Source organism: Primulina tabacum, chromosome 4 (genome assembly GCF_025594145.1).
Source record: "Primulina tabacum isolate GXHZ01 chromosome 4, ASM2559414v2, whole genome shotgun sequence".
Taxonomy (NCBI): domain Eukaryota; kingdom Viridiplantae; phylum Streptophyta; class Magnoliopsida; order Lamiales; family Gesneriaceae; genus Primulina; species Primulina tabacum.
The window spans coordinates 6,571,551-6,596,053 of NC_134553.1; the positions used below are offsets into that span (position 1 = coordinate 6,571,551).

The 24,503-nt window shown below is 32.8% G+C and overlaps 2 protein-coding genes across 2 annotated transcripts; both read left to right on the plus strand.

Annotated features, from left to right (window-relative positions):
* Nucleotides 1-11,379: 11,379 nt before the first annotated feature.
* LOC142542840 (ATP-dependent Clp protease ATP-binding subunit CLPT2, chloroplastic-like) lies at nucleotides 11,380-15,600 on the plus strand. The gene is made up of 5 exons (XM_075649685.1): nucleotides 11,380-11,692; nucleotides 12,197-12,235; nucleotides 12,381-12,490; nucleotides 14,640-14,819; nucleotides 15,270-15,600. Exons 1-5 carry the CDS (start codon nucleotides 11,460-11,462, stop codon nucleotides 15,425-15,427), a joined length of 720 nt encoding a protein of 239 aa, XP_075505800.1. The 5' UTR covers nucleotides 11,380-11,459; the 3' UTR covers nucleotides 15,428-15,600.
* Nucleotides 15,601-19,843: 4,243 nt separating this feature from the next.
* On the plus strand, nucleotides 19,844-21,560 carry LOC142542839 (AT-hook motif nuclear-localized protein 18-like). The gene has a single exon (XM_075649684.1). It carries the CDS (start codon nucleotides 20,417-20,419, stop codon nucleotides 21,278-21,280), a length of 864 nt encoding a protein of 287 aa, XP_075505799.1. The 5' UTR covers nucleotides 19,844-20,416; the 3' UTR covers nucleotides 21,281-21,560.
* The last annotated feature ends 2,943 nt before the right edge of the window (nucleotides 21,561-24,503 follow it).

Consider the following 24,503-nt stretch of genomic DNA (forward strand, 5'->3'; position numbering starts at 1 on the left):
GCATACCCTTTTAACACCAATCTAGCACGATACCGCTCAACTTGGTTATTGCCATCACACTTAATCTTATAGACACATCTGTTTCCAATGGCTTTCCTTCCTCGTGGTAATGTAACAAGATCCCAAGTTTTATTCTTGTCTAATGTCCTCCAATTCTTCCTGCATTGCTATCATCCACAAGGATACATCTCAGCTTCGAGTAGCCTCGTGAAAACTCGATGGCTCATCATCCTCTGATAATAGACAATATGCAATATTGCTTTCAGTGACATAATCTGAAAGCCAACCTGGTGGTCTTCTGTCTCGAGTTGACTACCTCACATTGGAAACCTCAGACTCAACATGTTTTTGTTCTTCGTGCTCTGGTACTGCTTTACAAGAAATTTGACCTTCCTCCGTCTTATTTTCCACCTGAAAAATAGTAGTTTCTGAATTCGGTGTGCCTTTGTCTCCCTTTACTTTATCTTCCTCGAAGATAACATCCCTGCTGATGACAAGCTTGTGAACAGTAGGATCCCATAAGCGAAACCCATTTACTCCATCAGCATAACCTAAGAAGATACATTTTCTGAATTTCGAATCCAACTTCAATCTTTCTTGCTCATTATACAGAACATACACTAGACTTTCAAATGTATACAAATGAGAATAATCTGTCGGCTTTCCAGTCCACATCTCCATCGGAGTCTTCAAATCAATCGCCACTGAAGGAGAACGATTGATAATATAACAAGCCGTTTTGACTGCTTCGGACCAAAATGACTTCTCTAGACCCGCAGTCCTCAACATATCTCTTGTTCTGTCCAACAAGATTCTATTTATCCGCTCCGCCACTCCATTCTGTTGAGGTGTGTAAGCCGTCGTGAATTGTCTTTTGATGCCTTCATGTTGACAATATACATCAAATTCGTCACTGGTATATTCTCCTCCATTGTCAGTCCTCAGACACTTGATTTTCTTTTCAGAATCAAGTTCAACCCGCGCTTTGAAATCTTTGAAGATCTGGAAAGCATCTGATTTCTTCTTGATTGGATACACCCAACATCTCCTAGAGAAATCATCAATGAATGAGACAAATTATCTCGCTCCTCCTAGAGATACAACCGGTGCTTGCCAAACATCCGAATGAATCAACTCCAATATGCTTTTTCTCCTGGCAGTAGAAGTGCCAAACTTTAATCTGTGTTGTTTACTGGTAACACAGTGCTCACAAAAGGGTAGTGACACTTTTGTCAGTCCCGGCAGCAGCTTCCATTCTGAGAGAATTTTCAATCCCCGTTCTGACATATGCCCGAGCTTTCTATGCCATGACACTGTTAATTCTTCTCCTGAACCAATTGTTGCAATAGCTAATTCTGCCTCTTTGTGTGTTTCTCCCAAAAGTACATACATATTTGCAGCAACCTTTTCCGCCTTCATAACCACAAGCGCGCCTTTAACAATTTTCATGATCCCATTTTCGATACGGGTTTTGCACCCGATGTCATCCAATTGCCCCAAGGACAAAAGATTCTTCGTCAGTCCTTTCACATGTCGTACTTCCTGTATGATGCGAATGGTGCCATCAAACATTTTAATTTTGATAGTATCGGCCCCAGCGATTTCCAAGGCATGATCATTTCCCATGAATACAGATCCTCCTGAGACTGGTTCATAATAATCAAAACATTCTCTCCGAGACTTCATGTGCCACGTCGCTCCTGAATCCATAATCCATGTGTTACAAAATTTGTGTATGCCTTCTGCAACTGTTGTTGTTTCGCTGAATAATATTTCACCACTCTTGAAGTACTGGCCACATTTCCTTGAGAAATCTTCTCGATACTCGTACACTCTTTCTTGAAGTGCCATTTACCGCCACATTTAAAGCAGTAAATATTTTTCTTTTTACTTCTCGACTTTGATCTACCTCTTCTTTGGCTCCCACTGGAGTCACGGTCTATAAATCTTCCTCTTATCATCGGTAAAGCCTCTGCCTACTTCGAAGTTATCAACCTGTCCTCCTTAATCCTTATTCTTGCGTCGGCTTTCTTCTCTGAGAACCGCTGTTAAGACATCATCGAATCTTAGAAAGCCCATAAGAATATTTTTGGTTATGTTGATGATAAGTTGATCATATGAATCTGGTAGACTTTGAAGTAAAAGCTCTGCACGTTCATTTTCCCCTATTTTATGTCCATGGAAGTGAGTGGGACAAATAGAATATTTAGTGTGTTGATATGTTCGGTCATCGATGAAGATTCCGGCATCCGAAGAGTATAAAGCCTTCTCTTTAGGAAAATCATGTTGTGTAGCGACTTGACGTCGTACATCTTTGTGAGAGTATCCCAGATAACTTTGGCTGTTTTTATCTCAGAGATACTTGACAATATTTCGTCTGCAATAGCCAAGTGTAAATTGAAAACATCATTATCATTCATCATATTCCACTTTCCATCATCCGTAATTTCCATCGGTCTATCTCCAATAGCCGTCAAGCAATTCTCCTTTCTTAAAACTGCTTGTATCTTTATTTTCCACAGCATAAAATTGCTTCCGTTGAACTTTGCTTTCTCGTACCTTCTCGTCATTATGTCTACAACAATTTAGTAGACTGAACAAAATAATCTCGCCTTAATAAAATAAATCTCAAAAAATCTTTTTGATGTGGAAGATCAGTCTAGGCTGCAACCATAGAGCATACTCAGAATTTTGAGAAATTTTAAACCAAGGATCTGATACCACTTGTTGGTCTCACGTGCGGAATTTGAGATAATAAAACCCGAAATAAAGAATAAATTGGACACCGAGATTTACCGGAAAACCCCTAAAAATTATTAGGGTAAAAACCACGGGCAAGATGAAAAGAATTCCTCTATAATATTTTGTGGTGTACAACTCACTCACTGTGTTTTCAAAGAGAACACGCACTCTCTTAATACAGGAGAACAAAACACCTCACAAATATTATAGAACTAAGCATTCAAATGCTTATAAGATGAGAGAAAACTCGAAAAAGAGATGATTTCAGAATGAAGGGGTGAGCTCTATTTATAGAGATCCTTGTCCGTATGATGCGTCTCCCGTCTTCTGAATTTCAAACATAACCCACGTTTTATTTGGCCACCAATATTATTAAATAGCCTACCACATTTGACTATTCTTCTTCTTTGACCATTCTTCTGCCGACATAATATTTGAGTTTGATTAAAATATTTTGGATTAATCAGTATCAATGTATGGTTCAATCACCCATGATTTTCATTCATACACGATTAGTAAATGAATTATTTGTTATGCTGTGGTATACCAAATTATAAAATGTACTTGTTTAAATTTTTGTTATAATATTTTTATTGAATTGACTAATTCTTATGTAATTTAATATATCTCAATTTTCTAATTTTTTTAAGATTTTTTTTTGTTTGAAACAATTTATATTTTTTTTCATATTTTAAAAAATCCTACAAAATAATTAGCTTATTTACATATTAATAATTATTTATTAATTTAAAATAAATTAATCACTTTTATCACATTTATCAATTCATCATCAGCATCCACATTTTATTATTTACAACAAATAAACAAAATAATTTTATTTAATATAAAACATGTAGTTACGTTTTGTTGATAAAAAAATATAAAATTTGTTTTATCTTGATTTTTTATTTGCAAGATGGCTGAAAATACGGATAATGTGTTGTATTTGCGGGGTAGAAACATTTCAAATAATATCAATGCTGAAAACATTGATGCACTCATACCTCCAAGCCGGTCTGACAAATGTCTTTGGAGATTGCATAATGCTGTGATTCACCTCTGTGTCTGTCTATGTCTTGCACGCATGAGTTTCTATGGTGTAATTCAGTGTGATACTAATAAAAATTATGATAATCACATGATTACAGTCATAGTCGAGAGATGACGTCGCGAGACACACACGTTTCACCTTACAGTTGATGATGCAACAATCATCCTACCGGACGTTGCACTTATTTGAGGTTTGAATATTGATGGCATGCCATCACTAGTGTAGATATAACGTACGACAAACATACGTTACAACAACGCTGTGCAACTTGGTCGGGTTTACGCTTACATCTTCTCAGATTAAAGGTGTACACTTTTATCTGACGCTTTGCGAGACCACTGCCTAAATAATATGACTAACTATCCCACGCATAGTCTTCTTCTGTGTGAGCCGTGATATAGTGATCTCAAGGACTAGTGTCGATCCCAAAATATGCCTGAGTGGACTATTCATCAACACGATACATAGAAGGTCCCGCTTGATTTAAACCTACGGTTCCCAAACATTGCATTATTACCGGGATGACCGCATCAAAATCGTAATCACTTATGTTCTGCAACACTGACGATGAATCAACATACAAGTACACGCAATCCAGTGCGGGCAAATCAAACATAAATTGTAGACTATCATCATCTGTGATATAAACATATTCTTCAATGTAACGAGACAATGAGTTATAAGAATATTTCGTTAACAATTAGATGCAGGATTTTGATGGGTTGATATCCATCACGCGATCCACATAATTTACCATTTGAGAAAATGTAATAGACCGTGGGATTTTCATGGACCTGGTCGCAGGGATACTATATCCAACTCTACCATCTTCAATAATGACATAGCCACCTACGTAAAGTAAGGCCTTCACAGTATCAATGTCTGGAGCGAAACCTAATATATAATGTCATACAATCATAAAAAAATTTAATTATGAGTTTATTTCACATACATTAAAATATATATTTTATATTTGATTAAATTTCAAAAATCACTTAAATAATTATTTTTATTATTATTTTATTAAAATAAATATTATCAAATCAATTTAATTACAAAATATTTTTATTCAAACCTATGTTTGTATTTATAATTAAAAAAAATATGTAATGAAAACTTAATTTACGATAAAAAATAACATTTTTCAAAATTGTTTTGTATATTACCACATAATATAATTTAAAATTAAAAATTAATATAATTAAATAAATTATACTTTTAAGTAAGTTAATTCAGAATATATTGTTGGATAAAAATATGTGTTGGGATCGAGAAAGAGTTTAGAGGAGGGTGAATGAACTCTTTCAAGTTTTCTTATTTAAAATTAGTTTTTCAAATGTTTTTAGGCGGTTGAAAATTCTTTCTCAAACGGTTGAAAAGTTGAACCACTGATGAGTGCGGAAAACGGTTCACAATTTTCAATGACGGTTCAAATACTTTAAGCAGACTTAACAAATTACGGTTAAAAATGTAAGAGCTTCCGATAAGTAAATAACACAAGATTTTTATGGATCACTTTAATCAGGACTTATCACACTGCCTGTATGGAAACTCTTAGTGATCACTTTACACTTCTGGATATTAAGAACACTCAGTTCACCAGATAATAAGACTTGATCTAATAACCAACATGTTACTGATGATAATAAACGGTTTGGTGTGAATAGCACGAAAATGATCCTAAAATGATCAAATGATTTTCTGTTGAAAGCGTGCTGATTTGAGCGAAGAAGTATGTAATCTTTTAGGAGCGCTCGGAGATCTTTTCAAGTATGCAAGCAAGCTGTTATGATTCAATTATGAGCTGAAAAAAACTGCTTCTGCTTAGCACACTCTTCCGTTAATATATACGATTTTATTAACGGTCGGGAAGGACATAGCAACGTTAACCTGAATCTCTGAACAGATGAGTCGCTGTCGTCTTTATGAGCATTAAATGTTCTTTAATGAACGCATTTAATCTTCTTTTTGCTCAGCATCGTTCTGAAGTGCTTTTCCTGAGGAGCTCCTTTTATAGTAACTGTTTTTAGCATCAGAACATGTAATCTATACTTGGTCTCTTTTCCCTGGAAAAAGAACATAAATGCGGATCAATCTTAGAGCAGATGTATATATGTTGACTTCAAAGAGGAGTAATACCTCGAATATATTAAACCGGTCAGAGAATGTCTTTGAGTAATAAATGGTCATTTAAGTGATCCGTTTCTGTTAAGGGGTTGAGAGTCCTTTTAGCTTAGGCCGGTTAGAAAAATACATCATTATTTGAGCTGGACGGTTGAACTGATATATGTCACATATATGAACCGCAGTGTTGTCTTGTGTTTGTCATACGTCAAAATTCTTGGGAATAATATTTTCTTCAACAATATGTTAATTAGAATTATTAATTTCTTATATTAATTTGCATTAACATAAACATAATTAGAATATTATATATTATATTAAAGTGACTGAAGTTATAGAGTAACTATACAATATTTCGTACTATAAACTCTTATAATTTTTTTTAACAAAATACTTTATAATTTCATTAGTATTAAGTACAATAGTATTTACTCATTCTTATATTTAAATAAATTAATTATATTAAAAATACTAACCGTGAAATATTTTCAAAAAGCACAAAAGTATATTTATTATTTTTTAATATTTCCACTATTATTTTTATATCGTGATTAATATTAAATATATATTATTTAACAAAATTACACTTATTCGTATAATGCTAGTGAATAAAATTAAAATTACATCAATACAATATAAATAATACAAATAAAATATTACTAAATTAATTAAATTACCTTATCAAACGTGGTTATACGAAATTTGTAATAAAATCCACGGACGATGTTAACATCTGAAATAAATGACAAACATTAACAGAAATATTACACAAAACAAAATATTACTTCTCAATATGTAATTATAATATTACCAACAAAATTAAACATTACTTTTAACACCTCTTCGAATGAAATGAATGACAAAATCAACAAATAATATTAATACAAAGCCGAAAGAGAAAAGAATGATTTTACAGAAATGAATTGGAGGAATGAAACATTTCGCTAGAATGAATATGAGGAAGGAATCATTTTGGACAGATGAAACAGAGGAAATACGCGTAATTTAAAGGAGAAAACAACCTCTTTCTCTTTAATTTTTGTTAAAAAATTTAGAATCCGCTATAAATTTTTACGGATCGCATTATGTTTACAAACATCTCATTTTTACAATATTTTACTAAATAGTTTTTTCGTTAATATTATTTTTTTTAAAAGCCCTAAGATACGCACGCACGAGTGGCCAAGAAAAACGTAAACGTTAGGCAAAGAGCCGGTCGCTTGCCTTTAACGTACGTTTTCTCATTGCTGATCATTCGCAACAATTTTGTTTACATATCATCTTTATCTTTAATTTATATGTCCTGCTGGTAAACATGCATAGTTTCAGCTGATCTTTTGGTAAATAAATCACGGGTTTGGCCATAGCCTGCAACCTAGATTGCTCTCCTTGTCATCAAGTTTGCTGTCTATATATAAACATACAAATCTGATTATAAATAGTATATGCATCTCTCCTCTATCCAAATTTAAAACAGATAAGATTACAATTTCATATATACTTTGTTATTACATAAATCAAATATCTCCCTTTAATCCGAAATAATATATATACCATATCCTGCAGGGCAAACTAATGGATCGTAATGTCTTCGTCGATCTAACAAGATTGATTCATGAGACGATCTAACATTAGTTTTTGTGTAATTGTTAAAAATCTTGTTATCTGTAAAAAGTTTTATACAACTTTTGTTTAATAATTAAATTAGTGACAATATTATGACGAATACTATCGTATATGCAAATAATAAAAAATAACATAATATAAATTCTATAAAAAAAAATGGAGTCCCCGCGTGACAACTGGATTAGCATCGACATAATATGTTGGTGTCGAGAAACATAGACTCAACAATATAAATCTTTAATTTTATCTAAATGAAAAAACCAACTCCACATATTATTGTGTTTTCACATGAATTTAAAAACTTAAATTTGATAATATAAACATAAATAATAAAAGCAAAGAAAATGAAATTCGGAATTTTTTTTATAAAGAACATATTAGTGGTTTTTTTAATTTTTTTTGCAAGAAACCGCATGGTTGTATATTCTGATGATGATCATTGTGATCCAAACATATGTATTCTACGCCTAAAACAAAATAAAATTATTTTCAGGGCAATGATGACCATTGTATCCACCGTGAAGACAATGCATAAATTCATTTGAACTCGACCATGCACTTGTAATTCTTGTTATTTGTAATTATTAGAGTTGAACAAGAAAAGTAAACGACCATGCACTAAAACTCTTGAATTTTGGAGATCAATTGGGTGGGGCGGATGAGATATTCAAAGATAGCCGATCTATATCAAAGAATGGTGTCGAATTCAGTCATCGAGAGTACGATGAGATCTGCCTGAACCACATTCTTGTGTAAACAAAGCTCCAAATTCGTCATGATATTCGTGATAACCATCTGATCACCAGAAGGAATAAAAATTCTAAAGTCCAAATCCAAATCATCTGGTATAATTTTCGCTCGTTTGAAAATGGAATATAAATGAGTGTATAGTTCTTGAATCTAGCAATGCATAGGTAGCTACAACTGAAATAAATATCCTCTATGTAGGAGCTCAATTGGGTGGGGCTCATAACATTTATTAACCCCATGGGGAGAAATTAGGAAATATTATGTAATATATTTCATTTCATGTTGGATTGGAAGCTGGATTTAAGATAGATTCGGAAAGGAGTACTTGAAATGATTTCATATTAGAGTAAATTTAAAATTCATGGTAATGACTCAAAAATAATTATTTAGTAATGGAAATTTATTATAAACTAGATTTGTACAAACAAACTAATATATTATGAGTAGGTCTCTTGTGAGATGATCTCACGAATCTTTATTTGTGAGACGGGTCAACCCTACCGATATTCACAATAAAAAATAATACTCTTAGCATGAAAATTAATATTTTTTATTGATGACCCAACTTAGAGATCCGTCTCACAAAATACGACCCGTGAGACCAGGGGCGGAGCCAAAAGAAGCCCGGGTGACCCAATTTCTTTTTTAAAAATTATATGTAAATTTTATATAATTTTGGAATAATATAATATTAGTACGGGTAGATCAATTTAATATATTAAAAAATTATATAGTTTAAAATTTTAGCCCGGGTGGAGCCATATTTCTGGCTCCGCCACTGCGTGAGACCATCCACACAAGTTTTTTTATTATGGATTTGAAATTCAATCCGAGTACAATGACCATTTTCAACAATATTATCATCATTATTATTATTATTATGAATTTTATTGTTGAAAATGACCATTTTCAACAATAAAATAATGGAAATATTATTTCGAACTCAACAAAATTCATGTAATCTCTCTCTAAATTATCAGTTTACCACTCATATCAATGTTATATATGATTTTATGTAAGATGTTATATCTATTAAAGCTTTTAAAACAATTGCAATATCAATAATTTAAATTGTACTTCCACAAATTCTTATTTTCAAAATATAAAAGAAATTAACTGGTGATAGATATATAAATGGAATTTTAATTGAAATAAAATGAAACACCAATTATTATAATAATAATCTATACTATTAATTAAAGTTGATGCTACAATATTAACTAAATTTTAATTAATTTGGTTAGGCCTTATTTAAAAATAAAATTATACCATTATTATATAACTTTGTTGATTAAATATATATCTTTAATTTCGTGTATGTTAAGAAAATCATTATTGCATGCACACGTGTAAAATGGATTTCATGTAAACACGAAGCAATAATTAAGTGAATGGTCTCCATATTTTTTAAAAAGAATCGGGGGCCCATTAAATATTTGGGTCAATAATCCAAAAGTGGGCTTGATTATGTTAAAAGTGAGATTCTAGTATTAGGTTTAGGCCCGTAACTGTTTGCGTGCACTTAACGTTTTATTTTTAGAAGGATGTCATTTCACGTATTTGTGAGGATATATTTACGTGAAAGTAATTTTTATAGTTTTGTTATCTAAAGATTTCATGGGTATTTAAGTTGAGGAACTTTTCATGCTGCCCTTTCGTCTAAGGGTGAAAATTAATATACACAGGTAGCACAAAAACTAACGTGATACAGTCTTATGAACCAATTATGTGAGACATGTATCATACTTAGGTTATTAATGAAAAATATTATTTTTTTATTGTAAATATGAGTAGGATTGGCTCGTAAGTGAAACGCACATATGTTGATAAATGTTCATATTCAAGGCAAGATCCCAGAGAAATAACTCGATATGATCAAATGAAGTTGATATTTATGTCTTTGAAGGTTGAATCTATAATTATTTCCTATAAGTATAAAACTAAATTGATTCCAAGAGAAAACTAGATTGAGAAATTTTAGATCAAGTTTATGTTTGTATTAAAAAAAATATAACTTATAACAAAAACTTGTGTGAGACAGACTCACAAGTCGTATTTTGTGAGACAGATATCTTATTTTGGTCATCCATTAAAAAATATTACTTTTTATGTTCAAAGTATTACTTTTTATTGTGAATATCGGTAGGCTTGACCTGTCTCATAGATAAAAATTCGTCTTACAAGAGATCTACTCATAATTTATAGTTGTAATTGAAATTTTAACCATTCGTAACCCACATAATCGAGGGAGTATGGGGATTTAGAAAGCCTCGTGTCTTTGTTTTGGCTCCTCAGTCGTCACCACTCCATTCTGCCGTGGCGGCTGGGCACTTCACAATATATTTCTAATTATTCAATTAATGAGCGTACTAATAAATTAATTGAATGAGTAACTGATTAACTTAACTTTACATAACTAAATAATTTCCTACGTGGCTTCTCATTGGATCTCCTAAATGAATTATCAGATTTATTGTTAATTAACATCTGACCACAAAAAATCAATGTTTTTTAATACATACAAGAGTATAACTTGAGAGGTGAAGTAATAATAATAAATACAAAAATAAAACTCTATCAATCATAGTCTCTTTAACGTTCCACATTCGACGACTATCTCTACCGTATCAACACTAGTCTTTCCTTATATAATTGCTCACACGTATCTGGAGAAAGTTTTCAGGAAGTCGTTTAACTTTGAAGTTTTTAAGTGACGAATTCTCGAAAATATGATGCATCTTGTTGACATGAGTTGTCTCACAAAATACGACTCGTGAAACCGTCTCACACAAGTTTTTGCTTAAGAATGTATCCGACTGGGTTTGTTAGACAAATTATTAAATTCTAATGGGTTACTATTATATTTTTTTTCCATATTTTTTTATTAAAAGATTAATATATATTTTCCTTAATAATGTTAAAAATTCCAAAGTGATGAATTTAAAAGGTGAAGGATTTGTACAGTTAGAGAGAGAGATGCCCACACAATTCACTGGGCCTTGGGATTTTATATAGCCGCTATTTTGGGCCTCGATCCAATTTATGCCTAAGTGGACTGGACCAATATGTTACAACGTCGTCTGGCTTATCCTTTCTATCCAGATTCCACCGAAGAGTACTTTCAGCTCCCGTTCCCACGCAACAGAGCTCGTCCATTTCTTGGAAAATGGCAGCTCGATCACTGTTCACAGTCTCAACCCGAATGACCGGAACCGTAACCAAACAACACAACCAGGATTTACTGATCCCAAATTCTCTCAATCCGAGTAATAGCCTTCGAAGTCAATGGCTTGGCAATACAGCCATCAAATTCACGCGCCATCCCTCAAATCTTGGTGGACCCTTTTCACCAAAATACCCTCCTATCAACGCCACGGTTTCATTGAGCCTCCCCACCGTGTAATTTTTGCATAACTCAACTTTTTAGCTAGTGCGGTTATTTTGCTTTGCTGTATATTTTTTAGGGTCGTTTTTTGCTTTTTACTCGTATATGTTGATAAATACTTCAGATATCAGTTTCCTGGCCGTAAATTTGGAGACTTTTGCCTGTGTGGTGTGCAATTTATTGTGGAGAGAATACTTCAAGCCTTAAGAATTAAGAGTTTTAGACACATCACAGGTGGATGCATATGTGAAAGAATGGCTTATATTTTGAAGCTAATCAAAATTTGAGTCGTTCATGCCACACATTTGGAAATGTGGTATGCATTTTATCGTAGTAATCTTCGTTTACATCTTCATGTAAGAGATATATTCAACTAGCATTCAAGTTTTCATTACCTATACCAAAAGTTTAATGGTTGGTGGATTAGATAGTTTATAATTTTATTGGTTTTTGATGCTTCAAATGAGTGCTTTTATATATGAAAGGCTGATGCTGATATTATTCACAAACTTTTGCAGTAATCCGGAGGCCGTTGGTTCCGCGGAGAAGCTTCCCAAGTGAGTATGAATTCAATGATCATTTTTTTTCATATTTTCCTGTTGAAAATGGATGTACCGTGTTTGTGTTTGCAGGGTGTTTTGTTTGATTGGTTTGGTTATGTTCGAATTGAGGTGTTATTTAATGAGTCGAGTGTTATTTTAGATGGTCATCAAAGGCAATAAAGTCATTCGCAATGGGCGAGTTGGAAGCGAGGAAAATTAAGTCCCCAAACACAGGCACTGAAGCTCTTCTTATGGGAATCTTGATTGAGGGTCAGCCATTTTTTTCTTTCTCAAGTTTTGCATGCTTCAATTTTGATCTACATTTCTGTCTTCTCTGTGCTGATACAACCTTGAATTGTCTTTGGTCCATATTGGCCTGAACTTTTGGAAAAACTGTTACTGATGTTGAGCGGTGAGCATATACATAAGTTATCATGCAGACATTTGCAAATAACCTTTTGTCTCAGTCTGTGTGATGTTAATTTTTACATCTTTCCGTTGACCATCATGCTTTGTTTGGCATGAAATCCTTGTAAGTTGTAACTTCTTTCGTTATTTAAAACTGTAAAATCTGCTACGTGGTTAACTAGCAAGGTTATTCGAAGATCAGAAAAAGTTTATAGAATTTCTTTTGATTTGTTGTTCTTTAAATTATTGCAACAAGCCATTTACAAATTTCACTGATATCCAAAAGATATTTTTATCTGACAACCCAGAGACCACCAAAATGGCATTCTCTCTGGTATTCTTTTCACCTTTTGGTATTCCTTGTTGAATGAAAAATAGCTATAATACCACGACGCGTCTCATAAGCTGTTGCAAATTAAGTATTACCCTTTATTGTGGGAAAAATCTTGTTACGCTTTCTTATTAAAATCATTATAACATGAATCTGTAAATTACCAGTAATCAACTAGGTAAGTTTGTGAATGTCTTGAATTTCAATAATGAGATCAGCAATAATTCAGATGCTTAAGATGATAAAATGTCGATAAACATTGTTCGTCCTCGATATAAAAACTTGATCAAGGAGAGATTTATCTGAATGATTATTTGTAACGTGCAAGGAAACTTCAACTTTCGAAGTTTGCTATAACATAAGTATAAAAATTAAAATCATGGATACGTTCAACCTCTGGAGATCAAGTAAATAAGTTCTGGCATGTCTTAGCTCAAAACCTTCTATATGTCAGAAAAAAACTACGATACTTACGTTCCTAAGAAAATTAAATGCTGTGAAACAATTTAGTTACGAATTATACTATTGGAACTCAGTCAATGATGCCAAGCTTACTTGGCTGTTATCAGGAACTTGCCGCAGATTTTTAGATGTCTAAAGGTTGAAATCAGTATCTGATTGGGGCAAATATTTGTCTAACAATGATTCACGGATTTAGCTAAGCTTTTCTGCCAAAGCAAAGAGTGCACCAATCAATGTGAACGTTGGAGCCATTGTTATCATTAAGTATTATGTTGGACCAGGAAAGAGAGAGGCAATGAGTGTAATAGAAAAAGAATTCTTATGAGATGTTGTGGAAGTGTAGGGCTGATTATTCTTTAATCGTTAGGGTTCAAAAAATAAGCCATAGGAGGATCCTGTTTTGGCTCGCATGAGTAGCAAATTTTTTTTTGGCACGGAATAGCAAAACATTTTTAAGTTTCATTCTGATTGAACTGGATTATATGCTTATATGTAAGCTACTGCTTGAATTTCTGAAGAGAAACTTTGCAGCTAGAATTACCACAGCAAAAGTTACAAATGGACCTGTGTACTGTTATGCATGGGTCCCCATAAACATTGTAGGATACCGCACTGGTTACGAATTGTGAAGGATATAAAGTGGATTCGATGTTATCATATGCCACAAGAGTATTCAGGGACTAAACTAAAAAAAAAAAAAGAAAAACGCCAATATGGAATCTTAGAAAACAATCATCAGATACAACCTGGATAGTTTGCTGTTTTTAAAGAGATGCCAGGGGACATTTTACAAATTTTAAAAGCCAAGGATTTAGCTATTGAAAAAGGTAACTTGGGTTTTTATCTATATTTTTGAATTCAGTCCTATCTTTAACTATATTTTTAAATTTTTAGATGATCTAACATTCCTAATAAAATATTAAAAAATCATTAATTTGAAAATAAGAAAAATTATCAAGTTTAGGTAAATGTTCAAAGGTATAAATACGCAACACGTGCAAAGGGTCACGACTCACTAGTATATATTTATGTATAAATTGTTCGAATCGTCTCTCTTTGAATCCTAACCTATTGAAATTTATAGAATTTTGTTTCTGTGTCTATGTATTACCTATGCAACATTCTCTTATTTATCTATGCATCTTAAGATGATAATTAGTAATCCAAATTGTTTACCTAAAAGAATCATACTTCTAACCGCAGTACTTTCTTAAGCAGGAACTAGCTTTGCTTCAAAGTTTTTGCGAGCAAATGGTGTTACACTTCTTAAAGTGCGTGATGAAATTGGGAAAAAACGGGGAAAACTTGATATGTTCTTCTTCAGTCCTGAGCATCCTCCTTTAACTGAAGCAACTCAAAGGGCCCTCGATTGGGCTGTCAACGAAAAGTTAAAATCAGGTAATTTGATTGCTTTAAATAGTTATTGCATTTAGCATGAGTTTTTAAAGCCTAGTGCAGAGTCGCAGACAAATTGATTATGACAAATATAGCAAAAATAAATATAAAATCTACATGTGTTTGGATGTGAAGGAAAAATATTTTTTAATGTGTACCATTCATATCGATGAATGTAATCTTGGTCATATCTGATCTGAGTTAGAAACTGAAAGTTATCTTGAATGATAAGAATGGATGTTTCAGTCTTATCAAGAAGTAGTCTCTTTTATTCTGATCAAGTTCCAGTTCCTCCTGTGGCAAGACACGTTCATGATTATGTCTGGTTTTAGATCGAAAGATTAGTTTTTTTCTAAAAAAATGTTTTGGATGCAATCTCTGGTCTGGATTCTCCCATGCTGCATTTTTTTTTGAAGATGTTCTGGGTGTGTAATATCTGTGAACAAAACTCAGGTGAAAACGGGGAAATAACAACTGCTCATATGCTTGTTGGGTTATGGCAGCAACAAGAATCACTTGGCCATCGAGTATTGGTGTCCCTAGGATTTAGTGATGAGAAAGCCAAGGAGCTCCATTCTCTGATATCTGAACCTGGATTCAAAGACGATTAAGAGGTTATCGAACCAACCTTTGATATGTCGCGTCTGCGCAATTTTTTCTCCTGAAAAATCGCTTATCATTTTCTGCGTCCACATGATAAGTTTCGTATCATCTTGTTTTGGCTATTATAAGTTACTTCACATTATATTCAACACTGATATTTATACTATCATCATTTTCATTCTCTGTTGATATTCATTGCAATCTAAACACGTGAAACTCACAAAATTACACGTAAATGTTGAGGTAACAGAAACAGTGTCCTGTGAAATCATCCTTTTACTGTTTTTTTCTTTAACAGAATGCCGCATCAATTAAAATATTATTCGTCAACATGCAATCCAATGGTAAATCATAACCAAATATGTAAATAAAGTAACTTTTACCTTTTCATTGCTCTGCATGTTTCTCAAATAAATACTCTCTTTTTTATCACATCCAAATAAATATTCTCTTTTTTATCACATCCAATTTGATAACAGAAATCTGGACTTCTTAAAATCGAAATTGTACGTGGGATGTGAAGTTTTTTGCACACATTAAATATCAATTTTTAGAATAATCTGTTACAAAGTGAAAGGTTAAAGAACGTGTGAGAGTCAACTTTAGTTTCAGTTAAATCAAAATGACTCAAACAAAATATTGGAAATTGACTCGAAGTCACCGCATTCGGCTTGGATAACAAGGTCGGAATCTGATGTGATTGATATAGTAATACTTTTGTTCCAACAATAAGCATCTTAATTGCATAGATTTCCGGTCACTGCCGGAGGCTGCTGCTCTGTGATGGTGTCAGCGTCATCCACGCGCTAGTAATTTCTAGATCAGCCGGACCAAGGATCTTGCCATCGTGGCCTAAATTTTATGAAAAAATAATTTTGTTAATAAAAAATTTAAGAGTTAAGATTTTTTGATTATAAGAACCTATATTTTTTTAAAAAAATAAAAATTTTATGCTAACACCATTGCATATAAATAAAGATAACGATAAATCCAATATTCAAATAATAAACATGAAGTGACAAATATTTGCGTTAGATTTATTCATAAGAAAATTCTTTTAAAAACGCACAAGCTCCTTATATATTGAGGATCTCGTGGCATTCTCACCAAACAAATCTTGCTGGTGACATGTAGTTTTTTTAGAGTATATATATATATATATATATATATATATATATATATATATATATATATGATATTGTTGCAAACTATAACGCTACAATGTAACTGTTCGTACTATAGACAAAACTTGAGCATGAACCCGAAACTTGCTTATTCGAACAAAGAAAATACAAAGAAATAACTAAATATGACTACCAACAAAACTCGAACTTAACATCAACAAATATCATAACCTCAATTTTAGTCATTGGGTCAATGCCTCGTAGGCAGTGACATGTAGTAGTACTTGAACAATTAAATATTCGTATTTTTATTTATTATAAAATACTATTTTATAGTCATGATTTGATTTCTTACCTACAATATTAAACAATTACTTAATTTTAGAAATTCTGCAGTCTATTTAAATTTTCTTTAAGCTTTATCCAAACTTACCAAAACATAAGAAAACTCAAATAAAAAAATATAAAGCCATTAGTGTTATATTAAAACCTAAAAAAATTAATATATACTTTATAGTAAAATATATTAAAAAAAAGAATTGACATTCCTTGTTCCTTAAAAATATTAATATTGATGAATTTGATTTGGAGGGATGCATTTGATTTGTTGAAGAATTTGATTGATGAATTTTAAATTACATCACCTTTAGTGTATTTGAAATCTGTCATAATTAGTCGATTACCATTATAATTGAAATTGTATAGCTTGATATGGAATGATTTTAAATCAACTTAAATTTTGTTTATCCAGGAAACTTTAGGAATCCGAAACTCATTAAATCAATCTTAATCTCCGTAGTCCTGGCTGTTTCGGGAAACTAATGTTTTTTGTCGTTGCAAACTCGCGTATCTTGAACTATACCTACGAGTCTAGGACGAGAGAGGGTGTTTTAGGACCACTTTGTTTAAGTCAAAATACTAATATAATATATATTATATAATGTGCATCATGTTACAAGTATACAACATAATCGGGTCTTGTCGAAATTTGGATCCAACTGACAGTACCCGACCCATATAATAAAGAGTAGGTCTCTCTCTTGTTAGATCATCTCATGAATCTTTATATGTGAGACGAGTAACTCTACCGATATTAACAATAAAAAGTAATACTCTTAGCATAAAAAATATTACTTTTTCATGGATGTCCAAATAAAAGATCTGTCTCATAAAATACGAATCGTGAGCCTATAATAAAAAGAAGAAAGAGAGATCCTTGGAACATTTATAAAAAGCACTCAATATGATTCATATTTTGGAGGAATCGGCCATTTTTACATGGGAGAGGACCAGTTAACCACGACCCATTCATATTCAACGAATAGACCCGCAGATCGCGCGGGAGGCGACACGTGCAAAATTGTACGGACAGATTGTGCTCCCTCGTCTATTTATATTCTTAAAAAGAATTGAAGTATATGCATGATATGTGGCGCTGAGAATAAATATATATATAAAAACGACAACTCATCTCATGGACCGCAACCTTCCGTTGGATATATCCAAATATATATTATATCAACGAATCAATTTTGTTATATAAATATTTTATTGCATCTGATTCATAAAAATATTATTTTTCGTTCTAGACAGTTCGACCCATTTTACAAATATAAATCCATAATATTGTCTGACAAGAGAGCTGTTCGTATTCTATTTATCTATGTGGTTCTTACATCTATCAATCGATCTTATAACTTAAACTAGACATATTCTTAAAATAACCCTTTGCATATATCGATTATATATGTCGTCCATGAATAATTTCAATGTCTTATATTTTATAAATTAGCTATGATATGCTATCAATATGGTAAAAAATTAGAAAAATAATAAAAGGCCAAATTAAATAATTTTATCTACAACTTTGACTCTAAATATGTCAAGCATTGGCGTTAAATTAATTAATGCATGCTTATATCTCAAACCCCAATTAAATGGTGCCGCTTCCTCTTCTTTAATGTTGCAAAAATATTTCTGTTATGCCTATAGATTTAGACCGTAGCCCCTGCTTGATTCTACAGTTTTGATCCCACCGGACCTAATCAATTAACTGGATTGAACAAAAAAAGTAGTTAGATATCTTCCAAGACCAATAGACCCCGCGGTGAAAAATAATATTTTTTCATGAGTCGAATCGTATAAAAAATATGTCGGTCTCAAGTTTTGTTATAAAAAAAAAATGAGTTGGCTCTCAATTCGATGCTTTGCCATGTAATATTATACTCGCATGCGTTCGTCTGCTAGCTCTACAAACATATACCTAACTAATTGTATATACAATATGCTATTTATCTATGTAAATATATATTTTCTTAACCACATAATTAATTTTGATACGGTGGTAATTAAAGTTTCTTTATAATTTACAAAATATTTTGCTAATTATCCAATTATATATACCACTTTTTTTTACATTTTATTTTATCTAAAAATTAAAATTTTCACTTTAAAATAATAATAATAACAACAAAAACTACTCCATTATCTAATTTTTCTATGAAACACACATATAATTTGTGTCACGATCTGCTAGTCTTTATGAAAAGCATAATTAGACAAGATTAGCTCGTTGGCTCTCGATTATATGCGATGAACATCTCTTTATCTCAAATTGGGTAAAAAAAACCCATACTTGGTAGGGCCCAAAACTTGTGTGAGACGGTCTCACGGATCGTATTTTGTGAGACAGATCTCTTATTTGGGTCATCCATAAAAAAATCTTACTTTTTATGCTAAAAGTATTACTTTTTATTGTGAATATCGGTAGGGTTGACTCGTCTCACAGATAAAGATTCGTGAGACCGTCTCACAAGATATCTAGTCCTTGGTAGGACATCTGATCCGAATTACCCTAGCTACTCAAATTCGAGAATCCCAATCCAACGCCAACCCATATTGGATTTTCATTTTGCAGTATCAATTATTGCATGGTTTCCTTTTCCTACTTAATTAATGAATTTTTTGGTCAATTCTATCTGTAATCATCTCGAAATGAAATCGTGTACACACAAAAGCGTCATTTTGTGTAGAAACGTCTCTAGAAAATAGAGTGACGAGTAGTGTCCGTTCCAATCAAGTAAAAAATATTTTCAAAATCTCATAAATAAATAAATAAAAATTGGAATTTTAGTCATTTGGGTACTCGTGGCAAATAAGCAATGAAACATCACAAGCACAAGAATATATATTATAAGAAATCAAAGCTGCTCCCAATTGACAAAAGAAAAATGCCACTCTTCCTTTGAGTTGTAATTTGATGGAGACCTAGTGAAACATATGGACAAAGACATAGTTGAATTTTTGAGAGAGAGTTTTGGATTTACATGAATATAAAAACTCTCCATCATTTCTTTTGCTGAGGTGTATACACACATACAATAGATACATTCCACACACATGATCACTGTGTGTATAAGTGTGTTTTGTGCGTGAAAGAGGTACAACCCCACCGCCCATGAGAAACCCTAGCTAATCCAAAACTCAACCCTTGTGAAATCTAAACACAAACACCAATCTTGTTATCTTGTCCAGTGAAAAATTCCTCCTCAGACAAGTGCAGCGCCGCCGTGTAGGGGGTGTCGGAGAAGTGGAAATAATGGCGGATTCAGCATAGAGTTTGGTGGGTTATACATGAAAACTCCACTCTTTCACCCCTTTTCTTGAATCTTGATTCATTAATTAAGGCAATAAACCCAACAAAAGTTAGCTACAAAAGCTAGAAAAAAAGAAAGAGTGAAGAAAAGAGGCCCTTAAAGTCTGTGCACTCCTTTTTTTTCCTCAATTAATTCCACTAATCAATCTTTTTTTTTAAACTATATCCTCCTTTCGTAATTTTCTTTAGTAAAGAACCAAAGAGCAAGAAAAATAACCATGGATAACCATTCTCTTCCACCTCCATTCAACACCAGGGACTTCAATCTGCAACACCAGTTCCACCACCATAGCCAAAACTCCGAGGACGAGCAAAGCGAAACCAGTGGCGGAGGCCTAAACATGGGACAAAAGCGTAACCGGGACGAAGGCAAGGGTGATTCCGCAGGCCAGGATGGTGGCTCCGCCGGTGGAGAAGGAGAAATGTCTGGCTCAAGAAGGCCTAGAGGCCGCCCCGCCGGTTCGAAAAACAAGCCGAAGCCACCGATCATCATCACTCGAGACAGCGCCAACGCACTCCGAACCCATGTCATGGAGATCTCAGACGGCTGCGACATCATGGAGGGTGTCTCCAACTTCGCTCGCCGCCGCCAGAGGGGAATATGCATTATGAGTGGAAGTGGCAACGTGACGAACGTAACCCTAAAGCAACCGGCTTCCCCAGGAGCAATAGTAACATTACATGGCAGATTCGAGATCTTGTCATTGTCGGGGTCGTTCCTGCCGCCACCAGCTCCACCTGCGGCCACCGGACTGACCATATACCTGGCCGGAGGGCAGGGGCAGGTTGTGGGGGGCAGTGTGGTGGGGCAGCTTGTGGCATCAGGGCCAGTTATTATAATGGCAGCTTCATTCAGCAATGCTGCATATGAAAGATTGCCGCTTGAAGAAGAAGAAAATGCAATTCAAGTTCAAGGAACTTCACTAGGATCGCCGCCTGGAGGAATCGGCGGCCAGCCATCGCAAAATCAGGCACAAATATTGGCTGATCCGTCTTTGTTTCAAGGAATGCCACCGAATCTCCTCAACTCCATTCAGATGCCAAACGAGGCGTTCTGGGCTACCGGTCGGCCATCTTTCTAGTTCCATTCGGGATTGAAGTCATAGAAGGGTAACGTTTTCTGCTTATTTTGCTATGTCTTCAAAATTGATTTCAGATTATAATCAAGAACTAATTACTCCTAGCAAGAAACTTATCTAGGTTAGATGAACTGTGGTTGTTTTCTTGTTAACATTACAGTTGTTGCCTTGTTGGGTTTCCCTCATCACTATGAGTTTATTTCCTTTTAGCTTTTTTCTGAGTTTGACGATGCTGAATATTGTAATGTCATTATTGTACTTTGTAAAATTTGTTACTTGGCTAGCTTAGTTCTTCATTTAATATATATGTGAGTGTCGTATACAAATAATTGGTTTTAAATCTCATATTTCATGTAAAGATTGGTTACTATAATGCATGATAGATCATATCACAAGTTCTCCAGACTCCAGTCACCAATACATTTGCAAGAACTCCACTATATAAAATAAGATAGATCTCTTAGCTAGAGATCACCACTTTGACATAAAAAAAAAAAATCATCCTATATTGCTTACTATGAAAACATATTCATTTACTGTTACATTAGTACTGATATTTTTTCATTTGAGTTTGAACTTGACGAATTGATTTATAGTCATCAGAGCGCTATATGTGTGTGTGCGCGTGTGCGTATGCGCTTGATTTTGAGGCAATTAACTATTTATATGCGTATACAAACAAATCAAGAGTCCGTGTTAATTTAAAGGATCTAAATTGTATGTTGGTTTGTTATGAATCTGATTAATTAGTACGTTGGTTTGTTATGAATCTGTAAGATTTTCTAGTAATCAGTGCGATTACATGTAATCTGAACAACACTCATAAATAGAGAAAAGCCAGCTTCATTAAAGCCATTGACGGTTTCAATAGCATTTCACGAGATGCAAAGAGGTATGGGCTTCATAATCTAATTTCCAAGATTTCATATTTCATAGATTTTTTAGGGTTTATTTTATAAATATGGAGGTGTCTAGGAATTGGCACACACGTGCACAGCTGTGAGAAGAAGCTCTTTTTCGAGGCAAAGCACAAAGACTTAGACTGTAAAGGCAAAATACAGCAGGGACAAAGTTCCTGGAGGAGGACTATTTAAGGTTTCTTGAAATTTAGTTAACTTCTATTCTAATTCATGTTAAATGACGAATGAATCAACATTATTTTGAAATAAGATATCTGGATTATGTTTCTGGAAGATATTTGAGAATATCAAACTCATATTCTAAATATGATAATATAAGATTTAAACATGGACAATACAGCTTATACTCCGTCAGTCGACAATCTGTGTGTGTGTGTTTGGATATTCTAAGAACAAAAAATTGAATACTGAAAGGCAAAAGCCGATCAGATTCTTTGAACTGAAGTAAACCCTTTTAGTATATACTTATTAACATTGATTAATGTTTCCTTTTTCTCAAACACTAGTACTCCATATGTAAGAAAAGTACTTGAAGCTCAACTGTTTTCCTCTTTTGGAATGAACACTATATGTCAGCTTTCCTTCTCTTTTAGATTTTACTAAAACATAATGACTGTTATCTGACTTCTTTGGTTTCATGAGATTTTTCATTTATAGCCAATAGGAGTATATTATCCATGATTGATGACAATAACGAAGGGTGTGTTTGATGTGAATGGAGTTTTTACTTAATTATATTCGTTTTTTTTATAAAATAATAATATATATTTGTTTAGGAGTTTATAATATGTTTTTTTATTGAAATCAAATAATAAATGTCCGTTTGGGAGAAGTATTTATTTATTTTGGCTTGTTTTGGCATATTGACTATTGTTTCTTACTTTATAAATAGAGGCTCTCGAATGTGGCATCTGCTTGTTTATTCTTTTTGGGTACACAAATTAAATAAGAAACAACCCATTTTCTTAAGCTTCCAGGTGTGACCATGTAACTTAGCTGGATTATTAAGCATATTGAATTAAAAAATATATAATAGTTGTCCATGTGTTATATTGGCCGGAACGAAGTACATTTAGATGACAATATAGTTATAAATATTTGAATTTTGTCTTTCATTAACAACTATAATTTATTAAGCAATAAACAGTCGATCTAATTATTGATGTTAATGAAAAAAATTTCATATGTTCGATTAACATGAATTCAATATATATCATTTATAATAGATGGATTGTTGGAAGCTATAAATATTGTCGCATATGAAGTTACTAACTTGTTCAATTTTGGTTTTTGGGAAATTAAATTTTCAAAGTTTGATTTTGATACACTAAATTTTAATTTTCAAATATTTCGACTCAATTGCTGACTGACATCGAAAATATCTGACTTGACCGATGTTATATCAACAATTTGATCAAAATAACCAAAAATTAAAAGTAAGTGTATCAAAATTTAAACTTGGAAACTTAATTGACCAAAACTCAAAATTGAAAAAATTAATGAAAAAAACAATCATTTCCCATGTAGTTATAGTGTGTGCGCGCGTATATATATAATATTTAAGAAGCTAGTGTTCATTTTTATTGTTAATATGACAAGAAACTTAGGAGTTACAGCTTCTTGAAGAGGACAAAGGTCGCATTACAATTTCGGTCATTTCGATAATCAAATTTCAATTTTTGTAAGCTATTTTTGTTGGTTTTATAATTTAGTCGTTTTTTCGTAGGAATGTAAACATAGTGCTAGACAATTCAGTGATAATCGACAACCACGTTAACATTTGTTTACGTCACTCAAAAAATATCTGACGTCACATCAGTAAATTTTGTCATAAAAATAAATAAAATTGCAAAACAAGTGAAGATATATACCAAAAAGAAATTTGACTACTTAAATTACAGGATCATAATGAGACAAAAAAAAAAACAATTTTTCCCAATGAGGAAAAATAATGTGATTAAGTGATAAGGTAAAAACTTGTGTGAGACGGTCTCAACTCTCATGGGTCGTATTTTGTGATACGGATATCTTATTTGGGCCATCTATGAAAAAGTATTACTTTTTATGCTAAGAATATTATTTTTTATTATGAATATCGGTATAATTGACCCGTCTCACAGATAAAGATTCGTAAGACCGTCTTCTCTTAAGATAATTGAGTTTTGATGAGTTAAATAGTCATCTTACTTCCTGCATTTTAAAACTATTTCGGATAAGGGATTTTATTTTATTATCCACTTATGAAGGTTGGTTACTTCAAAAAGTCAAAATGATCGATGTCCCACTATTATCTAATTATAATAAGA